The 12401-nt window shown below is 45.3% G+C and overlaps 1 protein-coding gene across 7 annotated transcripts in view; it reads left to right on the forward strand.

Moving 5' to 3' along the window:
* DDR1 (discoidin domain receptor tyrosine kinase 1) overlaps positions 1 to 12401 on the forward strand; it is a 69390-nt gene that overhangs the window by 39297 nt on the left and 17692 nt on the right. For all 7 annotated transcript variants that reach the window (XM_020814097.3, XM_020814103.3, XM_072989115.2 and 4 more), the window contains exons 3-11: positions 13 to 115; positions 1534 to 1762; positions 3164 to 3311; positions 3752 to 3854; positions 4709 to 4895; positions 8132 to 8378; positions 9728 to 9880; positions 10019 to 10182; positions 10661 to 10859. In XM_020814097.3, coding sequence (XP_020669756.3) covers positions 13 to 115; positions 1534 to 1762; positions 3164 to 3311; positions 3752 to 3854; positions 4709 to 4895; positions 8132 to 8378; positions 9728 to 9880; positions 10019 to 10182; positions 10661 to 10859 — 1533 coding nt within the window. The remainder of the gene's footprint in view (positions 1 to 12; positions 116 to 1533; positions 1763 to 3163; positions 3312 to 3751; positions 3855 to 4708; positions 4896 to 8131; positions 8379 to 9727; positions 9881 to 10018; positions 10183 to 10660; positions 10860 to 12401) is intronic.

Raw genomic sequence — 12401 nt, forward strand, 5'->3', positions numbered from 1 at the left:
TTGCCCTGACAGCTAAGTGCCGCTATGCATTGGGCATGCAAGATCGCACCATCCCTGACGAGGCTCTCTCGGCTTCCAGCTCTTGGTCTGAGTCAACGGCTGCTAAACACAGCAGGTGAGGATCACTTTTGGACCCTAAACGTAATACCTGACTAGTCGGGCTTGTATCCATGTGTTAAAATAATTTTTTTAAAAGATTAAAAAGACCTACCCACCATTAACATCTGAACTATGAAAATGAAGTTAATGTGCATAATCACATATGTTTCATTGGTTTTTTTAAATAGAGTAGGATCTGTGGAGGATTGGTTCGAAGCCTTCCCCCTGCCATGGATCCTGAAAAATGCAGATTATAGCAAGCACTATACATATCATAGGACGTGGTGGCACTGCGGGTTAAACCGCAGAAGCCTCTGGGCTGCAAGGTCAGAAGACCGGCAGTCGTAAGATCGAATCCACACAACGGAGTGAGCCCCCGTCGCTTGTCCCAGCTCCTGCCAACCTAGCAGTTCAAAAGCATGTAAAAATGCAAGTAGATAAATAGGTACCACCTCAGTAGGAAGGTAATGGTGTTCTGTGTCTAGTCGTGCTGGCCATGTGACCACGGAAACTGTCTTTGTGCAAACGCTGGCTCTATGGCTTGGAAATGGGGATGACCACTGTCCCCTAGAGTCAGACAGGACTGGACTAAATGTGAAGTGGAACCTTTACCTGTACCTTATTATACATATCATGGTCACTGGTCCCTCTAGTGGCCAGTTCTGGTAATTTAATCTAGAAATATGTATTTCTAGGATTTTTCTTTCTAATATTTTTAATATGGTCATACCATGAATAAGTGAATCAGTGGATACTGATATCCTGGATATGGGGGGGGGGGCTCCTAATGTATATTCTTCAGCTCTCTTTAACCATGGAGATGAGTAAAATGTTATATAGAGGTAGAAGTCTCACTCTTTCAATTAGCAATCTTGTAGATATTTGTACACATGCCCGCTTTTAAGATTTCACAGGGCTTTGTTTGCTCTTACTACAAGAACTAGAAATGTGATGTTTAGCTGAACTTGATGATCAATAAAGTCCCTTCCAGCTCTGCCATAAATAAGGTTATTTAAAATTTTTAAAACAAAAACTTATTTTGTACCCAATAATACTGATTTTTCCAGTTTTATAGTATGCTTGCAGATGTCCAGGAGATACATAACCCACAAAGTGCCACTGTAATCTTTTGTTTTCTTTCACCCTAGAAAATTCTTGCGCTATGGACCGTTTCCACCCATGTAGCCTAAATTACTTTCTTTCCTTTATAGTCTTCAAGGCCAACCAAGACTGTTTCGACCAGAGTTCTCCGTGGCATGACAAAGTCCTGTCCAAAGCATTCCCCTCCTAATGATCAGTGATTAAATATTAACAGGGTGCCAGAGATTCAAAAAGGAACTCAAATGTCACAGGGAAGAAATATCCTCTTGTACACATGATTTATGTAAATGTATATAAAATAGTTGTCTTTCATCCACCTTCCTTGCTTTTCAGGTTAGGGTTAAATGAGGGGGACGGCGCCTGGTGTCCTGCAGGGCCCGTTTATCCCAACGATGCCGAGTACCTGGAGATTGACCTCGGTCGTCTCCACTTCTTAACCTTGGTGGGGACGCAAGGTCGGCATGCCAGTGGCCATGGCAAGGAGTTTGCCCGTGCCTACCGACTCCATTACAGCCGCGATGGGCACCGCTGGATGCCTTGGCGTGACCGGTGGGGTAACGAGGTAAGCAAGAGGAGCCCGGACTTGGCCCAAGTGAAGACAGCCGCTGAGATTTGAAGAGGTTTCCTCCAATCTCATGAGGGCTAGAAACATGCTAGAATTAAACACCGATGGCCTTGGGATTCTCTGAGAAGACAGAGGAAGGGAAAGGAGGTCACCTATGCTTTGATAAAGGTGGAACAATGTGTTGCCGTGTTTTTAATTTTTGATTAAATTCCTTTAGTGGTGCAGCAGAAGTTCAGGGATTCACAGCAGAAGAACCCCCAGATTAGTCCTCCGCTTTTCCCATTATCTGGCACTTACAGTCTCAATACCTTACTCTAATTACCGTATTTTTCGCTCCATAAGACGCACCTTTCCATAAGACGCACCAATTTTTAGAAGAAGAAAACAGGGAAATATAATCTGTTTTCTTCGCTCCATAAGACGCACAGACTTCCCACCCCCCTGTTTTGTGGGGGAAAAGTGCATCTTATGGTGCGAAAAATGCGGTAATACTAGAATAAAAAACCATTTTCTTTACTTGTGATTGTGGTGGGGGGAAGACTTTGCTTACAGCAACAACTACAACAGATTCATAGCTTTCAAAAGACTAAAGAGAGGGGGGAAAGCACTGAGCAGAGAAGCAGGGCTGTCTTTGAATTCAGAGGCAGAGAGGAATTAGTTACTTATGGCTGGATAGATTGACAGTTATCCCAACCCAGAAAGGGCCCTCCCAGCCAATCCTACTAAATGCAGCATGCGAGGTTGCAAATGTTCCAACAGAAGGACTGTCTTCATTTATACTCTTTTTTTATTCTGTTGGTCTTTGAGACTCTTGGAGACCATGAAAACTTGTGCATATTACTGGATCACTGTTTCTGGGCAGCCCAGCTAGGCTAGTACACCCTGTCTTGCTGACATGGTTATTTTCTATGTGGATTTTTTTTTGCATGAAGGATCGGTAAAGAGGCCTTTTCGTTCTTGTTAGCCTCCTCTCTCTGAAGCACAGCTCGGGAAGCGACCTTTAAAGTTGTTAAAAGTAGCTGGTTACTGTTGCAATCAGAAGGAAATAGTTACAGACCTGTAATGAGTTGTAATTAGTTCCTTTTCCAATCACAAAAGTAGAACTGAACTACTTTAATTTTTTTTAAAAAAAATAACTTTAAAAAATAAACAGGCTTATCATTCAGCAGGGACTGGTCTTACCTGTTAGTAAATGAAGAGTTTTGCTAGTGTGACAAGGCAAAACTGTTGTATTATATACCATTTTCCAGACACAGTAATAAGAGAAAACTCCATTTCCTTTTTTTAGACTGCTGTATCCTGTCTTTACTCAGTGTTCAGACTGGGAATGGCCAGTTACTGCTGAGGTTCATAGGAAAGGAACTCAAAACCATTCCTTTTCACTACTCTGTCTCCTAGGTGATTTCGGGTAATGAAAACACAAAGGATGTGGTCCTGAAGGATCTGGGCCCACCAGTCATTGCTCGATACGTCCGCTTCTACCCACGAGCAGACCGTGTCATGAGCATCTGCCTGCGTGTGGAGCTGTATGGCTGTGTCTGGAAAGGTGAGTAAGTCCCTTTTTTGCACCATTTTTTTACCCTACCCTACAATTTAAGTTAGAGCCAGTATGAAGTAATGAGCAGAAGGTTCCAACGTGGTACCTGTGGACCACAACCACAACACCACAGTTGCCACTGAGCTGGGAGGGTCCCCATGGATCATCAAGTCCAGCCTCTCCCCAGGAGACACGGGGGGGGGATTGAACTCCCAATCTTTGGCTCATACCCTCAGAAACCTCTTTTGGTTCCCACAAGATTTCATGATTTTTAAAAATTAAATATACCCGGGAGCTTGGCATGCTTCAAAGCAAAATTCCGGCTTCCAGGACCATCTCTGTCTCCCATAATGTCTCTGAGGACCATATAGATATTCATGGAAAAATTTAAAAATGGTGGTAAAGTGATTTCTGAGGTAAATAAAAACATCCCCTGTCTCTTCTCGCAGATGGCCTTCAGTCGTACACAGCCCCACTGGGCCATGTCATGCCCCTGGCTCCAGAACCTGTCTCCTTGAACGACTCCACGTACGATGGACACACTATCCACAAGTGAGTAAATATGTGCACCTAACCCTGTTGTTGCATTCTGGGTCACTCTCCCGTATGATAATTCTGGTCTGAAACATCCGCTTGCAAAATTGTAAAATCTGCCCTGTTGGTCTGCAAAACTCTCTGGTGTAGAATGGCTTTCTTTTACCTTCCTGCACCGTAGAGATTCACCCCACTATTACGTGCTGTTAAGTTGGAACTGACTTGTAGCAACTCTTAAGAGAGATATTTAAGGAGTGAGTTTTCCAGTTCCACATTCCCAGTGAGTTTCCATGGCTGAACAGGGATTTGAACACAGGCCTGTCCTTTACGTCAGTGGCTAGGTGTAGTGGTTAGAGGGACAGACTTGGACTGAGTCAGAAATTGCAGTAGGGGCAGAACCTTGTTTTTTTCACTGAAGCTTCTGCTGGGTTGGAGTGAGACCGGTGTAGCCCCTAGATGACCGACAGCTTCACGGGATGAACCTATAGGGTTGAACTGAATGGTACAGTTAGCACATCGTTAAAAGCAGAGTTCCTTTAAGAGGTAAAATGTGCTTGTTCATCCTAGGAGCAGCTTTCCTCACTTCTGTATCTTGCTAATTAGCTTGTTGGGTGTTTAGTTACTGGGAGCTAAATCTCCTTCCTCAGGCCTGTGGCTTAGAAACCATGTTGCTGCCGGGAATATTTTTGTGACTTTCCAGTGGCAAAGGTAGCATCTTCTGAGGTTCAGCCCCTTGATAGGTGTGCTCTATGGAAATAGTCTGTATTACCTCTGACAGGTGCCTTGGTTTGAGCCAGATGTGAAAACCCAGTGGTTCTCCCTGGACCCACCTTGTTCATGGCTTCGTAACTCTGCTTTCTTTCTAACCCCAGGTTGCACTTTGGGGGCCTTGGCCAGCTGACCGATGGGGTGGTAGGCCTGGACGATTTCACCCAGACCAAAGAGCTGCGGGTTTGGCCAGGGTACGACTACGTGGGCTGGAGGAACAGCTCTTTCCCCGACGGCTTTGTCGAGATGGAGTTTGAGTTTGATCAACTCCGAACCTTTACCTACATGAAGGTAACGGGGGGAATAGTTGAGCGTTTGTCTGGAGAGATCCATTGGGTCGAAAGAGAATGCCAGAGGTAGAGAATTAGTCTTGTAGAAAAATGGCACTCTTGGTTTTCAAGATTAAGGAAAGGAAGTTATGAATAACATTAGCTCCTGAGGGAATGAAAGATAGATATACAGTGGTGCCTTGCATAGCGAACGCTTCGCTATGCGATGAATCCGCACAACGATGGGTCCCGGGCCATCGCTGGAGCGTTCGCTCAGCGATGGCCCCTATGGGCTTTTTTCGCTATGCGATGATCGCGCGGACGCGATCAAAGCATAGCGAACAGTTGATCGGCGGTTCCAAAATGGCCGCCGCTAAAACAAAATGGCAACCGCTGTTTTGCCTCGCTAACGAGGCATCCAAAATGGTTGCTGCAATGGACAAAACTCGCAGAACGGTGAGTTTTAAGTCCATAGGAACGTATTAAATCAGTTTTAATACGTTCCTATGGACTTTTTTGTTTCACTTAACGATGGATTCGCTGAGCAAGGGTTAATCCGGAACGGATTAACCTCGCTAAGCGAGGCACCACTGTAGTTAATGGAAGAAGGCTGATTCTAAAGCTTATACCTATATATATATATTTAAAATCCAGAACAGTGAGTGTCCAAAATACAGTGAACGGCACTCACATAGTCTGTACAAAAATAAATATATCCCAGCATTTTTGGCATGGTAGAGCAAGGGCCAATTGTACCCTCCCAGTTAACATGCCATCCGCTTGGTCTGAATGGTGCTTTCCTCTGATTAAAGATAAAGCCAACAAGAAAGTGATAGTTTCTGACTGGGGAGGAAAGTGGTACACACAGAGAAAGCATCCGCTTCAGACTGAGGCAATCCCATGAGTGATTGGGAAAGGAATAAAAATGTGTATGGCCAGGTGTAATAGGTTTGCTTCATGTTTATAGGCAGTGAAAGATGGCAGCGTCCAGTTGGTAGGGATGCTCCCATGCATTCCTTTTTGTCCTGTTTCATGTTTGGTGTCTGTGCCCCGAATAGCGCTATAATGTTGGGTTGGGTGCGGAGTCTGGAGGAAAAATGTGTTGCTATTCTTTCTACCAAATGTTAAGAAAAACACTTTAGCTAGCACTTTAAAAATAATGCTTAGAAAGCAGAAGAGTGCACCATCCTTGGACATGCATGTCAAAACGAAGAAAATGAGGGGTATTTATGTGTTTCCGGGATGACTGAGCCAAGAGCCCAGAGACATTAATGAGGCAGAATGACACATCTATGGATCTGTCCTATTAAATCCAGTACTGTATTTTTATGTCACACTTAGAAGTAAGAAAGAGAAAGGGGGGAAAAATGCAGGAAGAGTACTGTATTTTAAGAGTGAACTTTCATTGCCTTTTGTGCTGCAAATTTATCATTTGAATTGTGGAATTATGGCTGTAGCACCACTGATTTCAGTTCTAGAAGCAGGTGCAGAGAGAATGGATGGAAGCAGCATGCAGAAGACCCCCCTTGTTGCCATTTTAAGAGAGACTGAAAGAGAAGCTTGCCCATTGCCCTTTTAAAGTCCCTCACTCACTCTCTTCCCAGTGGCTGCCTTAGGAAGCTGCTCTGGCTTCTTGAAAGGTAAAAGCAGGTACACCTACAGGGTAGGTTCGTCCTGAACCGTGCACCCTTCATTTAAGCATGAAGTGAGCTCGAGGGCCTCTACATGTCCCTGTTTAAAAGGATGGCCAACATATTTTTTGTGAGTTAAATTAGTTGCTCATACACTCCTCCTTCCTCAAAAGGAGGCGCTCATACCCTGCCTCTAGAGAATTGATTCTGGACCACAAACTCTTAGAAGCCCTAGGCAGCCTAGCCAGCGGGCTGAGTTTCTGGATGTACGTATGTAGGATTGCAGACTATAAGACTTAGGAAGAAGGGAGCTAAGCATCATGTTGTCAAGTCCGTATTTCCAAGTGATGCTTGTAGAGTGTCCGGCTAGAGATGTGTGCTTGAAAGGAGTCAAAGAAAAGATTGGCTCTCTACAGATTTTAACTTGCATTATGGAAAGGATGCACATTAGCTGTGTTCGTCTTGTTCCCTGTGGAATGAGAGACGAGAGCCTATGTGAGGACACACATCTTTTTCTAACCTAATAATTTTCATATGTTGTGGGACCACCACCTGTATCATAGGATCTGTAGTTCCATGTGAGAAAAAAAATGGGAAAGGCAATGACAAAGTGGAGAAAAACAGCACTATTGAAGGAGTTAATAACAAATGGGCTCCCGTAGTCCATGATAACAGTGCATATGGCATTCTCGGTAAAGTGCCTAACTTCTTTCATTTGTGTGAACAGAGGTAGTCCAACAATATAAACAACAGCAGCAAATTGCCATTGAGTTGTGCTTCAGGTCTCACAACTGGCATGTAACAAGGAAAAGAACCATGAATTTCCCATTCTCAGTGGGTGCCTGTGGCACATTTGGTGGCGCTGCAGGCTAAACTGCAGAAGCCTCTGTGCTGCAGGGTCAGAAGACCAAGCAGTCGTAAGATCGAATCCATGCTACGGAGTGAACTCCCATCGCTTGTCCCAGCTCCCACCAACCTAGCGGTTCGAAAGCATGTAAATGCGAGTAGATAAATAGGTACCATCTCGGTGGGAAGGTAAAATGGTGTTCCCTAGTCACGCTGGCCACGTGACAATGGAAACTGTCTTCGGACAAGCACTGGCTCTGAGGCTTGAAAAACGGGATGAGCACCGCCCTCTAGAGTCGGACACGACTGGACTAAAAACAATGTCAACGGGAACCTTTACCTTACAGACTGGAAATAATTCTTCACACAGGTGTGTAAGGTTCATTGTGTGACATACACAGTCCTGATCCGGCCTGTCTTTCTTTCTGTCATATTGTGTTTGAGAATGGCTGATTTTACACCATTTGACTTAGGCCAGCATTGATGAGTGATTGAGATTCTGACCATTGTTTGTTGTAACCAAACAATTTAATTAAGGAATTGATGACACTAATTCAATGAATTACTTGTTGCCTGATTTCAGTTGTAGCAACAATGGATTAATCTCTTTATAGGCTAATGTTTAGCACCAATGAATTAATTTTCAGCTCTTGGTTGTTATGGGCTCAGGCACATAAAATCAGAAGCACATGGGGCACTTTACAGTAGAGAGATGAGCTTGTTCAAGAATTTCTCTTTCGTTTGTGTCTCTTTTCCGTGTCACCCTGACACCTCCTCCCAGGTCCACTGTAACAACATGCACACCCATGGGGTGAGCATCTTCCGGCAGGTGGACTGTCTCTTCAAGCGCAGCCTGGCCACAGCCTGGGAGGCCACCCCTGTCTCGCTGCAGCTTGCCGTGGACGTGAAGAACCCGAGCGCACGGACCCTGACGGTGCCTCTCGAGGGGCGACTGGCCTTGTTCATCCAGTGCCATTTTCACTTTGCCAGCGAGTGGATGCTCTTCAGTGAAATAGCCTTTCTCTCCGGTGAGTTGGAGCTGGTTGCGGGGGGTAGACTGTAGGTCTGAAGGGTAAAGCAAGACGATCGGGACAAAGTACGGGGGGGGGGGGGGAGGAAAAACGTTGCCTAGAGAATTCTGGGAACTGTGGGCCAAAATAAAAAACAGGGTTCTGAAGGGGGGGTTGTGTTTTGTGTGCAAAAGGCTTGATCCTTGATGTCCTTCATTACAAAGAATCGCTGAATGGTAGGGCTGGGACACCTCCTCCTCCCTCCCTCCCCAGTTAATGAGAAAGCCTTCATTCATGAGAACAAGCTAGCCATTTCTTACTGTGCTGGCTAAGGAGGATGGGAGTTGTAGTCAAAGGATGTCTGGAGGGCACCATCTAGGACGGATGAGATGGATCAAAAGGACGGATTCAGAAGGTATAGGCTGCATATGTGCTTTTTGCCCAGAGGCAGTTTTTCCAATTAAATTAGACGTTTGAGCTGATGGTGCTTCAAAGATCCATCGTTCAGAGTTGACAGAGGGATAATTCCATTGCATGGGATTGATACCTGTAGTTTTCACTAACCCATAAATTTGTGATTTATGAATTAATAAAAGCCTCCCTCCCTCCCATTCGTTCATTCATGATGTTTGGAAGCTCTTGCATATCTGGGTGGCCTATGTGCCCCTTCTTATAGCCAACACTGCAGTGAGATGTTGAGTCATTTTTATCAGAGGAAAGCTTGGTTGGGGGGAAAGCAGAGGGTGGGAGGGGGCAGAGTAACCCCCCCCCCCCCGGTCACTCTGTGCTCCCTGCTTTCAAGTGTCCTTCATCTCCAGTTGCTTTATAGCAGAGACACTGGGGATTGGGCTTCCCAGACATCGGATGGCTTATTCCACTGTTCTGTTCATATGATCCTGCTTTTTCTCATTACTGTTCCTTAAAAAGAGTAGTGGAAGAGTAGAAGGGAAGGATTTGAGCCTATGCTTTACCTGTTCCTCTTCCATATACAGTGGTGCCTCGCAAGACGATTGCCTTGCGGGACGATTAGTCCGCAAGACGATAGGTTTTTGCAATCGCTGTTGCGCTTCACAAGACGGTTTTTCCTATGGACAATTTTCGTGATGTTTGGGTCTATGCTTCGCAAGACGGGTTTTTTTTTTAGACCGATGCTTCGCAAAGACTGTTTTTTCCCCATTGGAACGCATTAAATAGATTTCAATGCATTCCAATAGGGAACCACATTTCGCAAGACGATGTTTTCGCAAGACGATTTTCGCGGAACGAATTATCATCGTCTTGCGAGGCACCACTGTATGTGTATATTATTGTTATGTCCATTCTCTTTCCTGCTTTTTTATTCAGCTTATTGATTCCTTACTTTCCAGACATTGTCGATGATCCTCCTCTCTCCTCATCAACCCGCCGGCCTCCAGGAGTGCCCCTCCCGCGTCCTTCAGGTCGTAACACCCCCATCTCCACAGCCCTGGGATCTCCAGTGAATGAAAAGAATGATGTCAGCTCAAACCTCACCATCCAAGGTGAGTCATACATATGATACGACCACTGCATAACGCCTGGTTTGCTGCCATTCTTCTATAGAGCATCAGTGGTTTTGAAATGTCGTAGCTTGGGGGCCACACCTAGACATTTCCTCCCTATGTTTCTCTCCCTTTAAGGTCCTGAAATTCAAGGGGAACCAAAATCAGGCCAGCCCATTGCCAAGGATGATAACAGCAACACCTCCATCCTGATTGGATGCCTGGTAGCCATCATCCTGCTTCTGTTGGTCGTGATCTTCCTCATCCTTTGGAGGCAATATTGGCAAAAGATCTTGGGAAAGGTAAGCCAAGGTGGACCTGGGGAAAGATGCTGCAAGGATTTCCGCGGGTTCAGGACCAGATTGAAGGTGGCCCCACTGTTTGAGAACGGGGCACTTTGAAACTGACATCTGTGTAAAGCAAGGGGTGGGCAAAATGCAGTCTGGAGCCCACTTCAGTATCCCCAAAATAAAAGGAAAGGGAGGGGAGGGGAAGGTGGAAGGGAAGGAATCTGGGATCTCCAGCTAGAAGGCTCAGTTGGCAGGTGATAAGGGAAACCTTTCACTTCCCTAGCCATTCCTAAGAATACGATTTAGGAGTAACCAGGTTAAACTTAGGGAGAGCCTTGGTTTCTTCATTCTAGAAGGATCTTGAGGATGGAAGAGGGAAAGATAAAGGGGATACATTGAGTTTTTCCTGGATTTCCTGAGAGTCTTGGAGATGAGATGCCATCAACCTTCACCTTTGTATCTATCTTCCCTGCCATTCCCCGGTATGTAGGCGCAACGCCGAATCTCTGACGATGACCTCACTGTTCACCTCTCTGCCCCGACCGACACCATCGTCATCAACAACACCATGGGCTCCCACCGGCACTCCAACCGCTACGAGCGTATCCACTCTGGGGAGACAGAATACCAGGAGCCCAACAGGGCCCGCATGAAACTGCCCGACCTGCCCCACAGCACCGAGAACTCGGGTGAGGGGGTGGACTGTGGAACTACGGGAGGGAGTGGGGCTTAAGTGGGGAGCGGGCAGGAGAGGAGGAAGGAAGGAAATGGATCAAGTGGGGTACTGGAAAAGGCATGGAGAGGCAACGTCTGTGGGGTTTTTTTGGGGGGGGTGGAGCAGCACAATTCTGTAGACTGGATGGATTTTGGAAGAGGCGTTTTTGGTCTACCTAGGCTGGAATCCCTCAGATTCTGGAGGATTCTGGGACTTGTAGTTCAAAAAGGAACCTTTCCAAGGTATGGGTTAGAGCTGTCTGACTCCTTTGTGGATGAATTAGGTAAGTAGTGAGAGCATCATAGCTATGGATCCCCTAGTGTTGGACAACAAGAGAGCATGAATGGGGGCATCGAGGGGCAGATATTCTTCCAAAGATGTTTTGGTGAATGCTCATGAAATAACAGTCCAGCATGCTCATGAAATAACACTACAGTAACATCTGCATGATATTTACTTACAAAATGGTTGCTCCTTGTATTTGAAACCAAGTTATTCAATTAACATTTAGCAGGGAGACACGGGAATGGTAAAAATTGTGCCAGAGTCCGGATCCAGCATAAAAACCCCATGCCGTTATTTCCCAAGGGACAAATAATTTGTCTTGTCATGTTTTGGTTTTTCCTGCATTGTATATATTTAAAGATGGGTCCACCTAAACATAGGACTACATTTAGTGTCACCTTCCCTACATAAAAAAGGGAGAGGCACAGTGCATTACTTGGCATAATAATTATGGGTCATCATGTTGATTCTGACCTATGGAAATCCTTTCCAGGATTTTCTGTGTTGTCGGAGGCTGCTCTGAGACTGTGCAGCTTGCCTAAGGCTGTACAGGCTGGTTTTGCTCCTACTAGGTAGAGTGGCAATTCAGATTCCTGATCCTTGGCTCCCTGTGTTCTCACTCCAGCTAGCTAAATAACTTGGTACAAGGAAGCAAACCAACAACAACAACAAATACTGTGTTGATTTGCAAAAGAATCATACCTGTTTGAACTGGAGAATATGGGGGGAGGGATATCAACATAAGATAAATGAAATGAATGATTGACACATGGAGCTGAAGAGTCCTTGAAATTTATGTACCGTATTTTTCGCACCATAAGACACTTTTTCCCCCACAAAATGGGGTGGTGGAAAGTCTGCGCGTCTTATGGAGCGAAGAAAACAGATTATATTTTCCTGTTTTCTTCTCCTAAAAATTTGGTGCGTCTTATGGAAAGGTGCATCTTATGGAGCGAAAAATACGGTAGTTTATCTGCTGAGTGCAGGAATCTTGCAACTGCAGTATCGCTGGTGGAGGGCCAGCCAGCTAGTACTTCAAAACCTCAACAAGCCTAATATCTCTTGAGGCAACCTTTCCCACTGCCAGACAGCATCTCTTTAGAAATCTCTCATAGAATATTGTTTAGCCAAAATCAGCTTCCTAATAATTTCCATCCGCTGGACCAAGAGGGAAGGGAAACCATGCTCTACCATCTATGTGTGTATGCTTGAGGGCTTGTAGATGCTTTGT

Source organism: Pogona vitticeps, chromosome 2 (assembly GCF_051106095.1).
Source record: "Pogona vitticeps strain Pit_001003342236 chromosome 2, PviZW2.1, whole genome shotgun sequence".
NCBI lineage: Eukaryota > Metazoa > Chordata > Lepidosauria > Squamata > Agamidae > Pogona > Pogona vitticeps.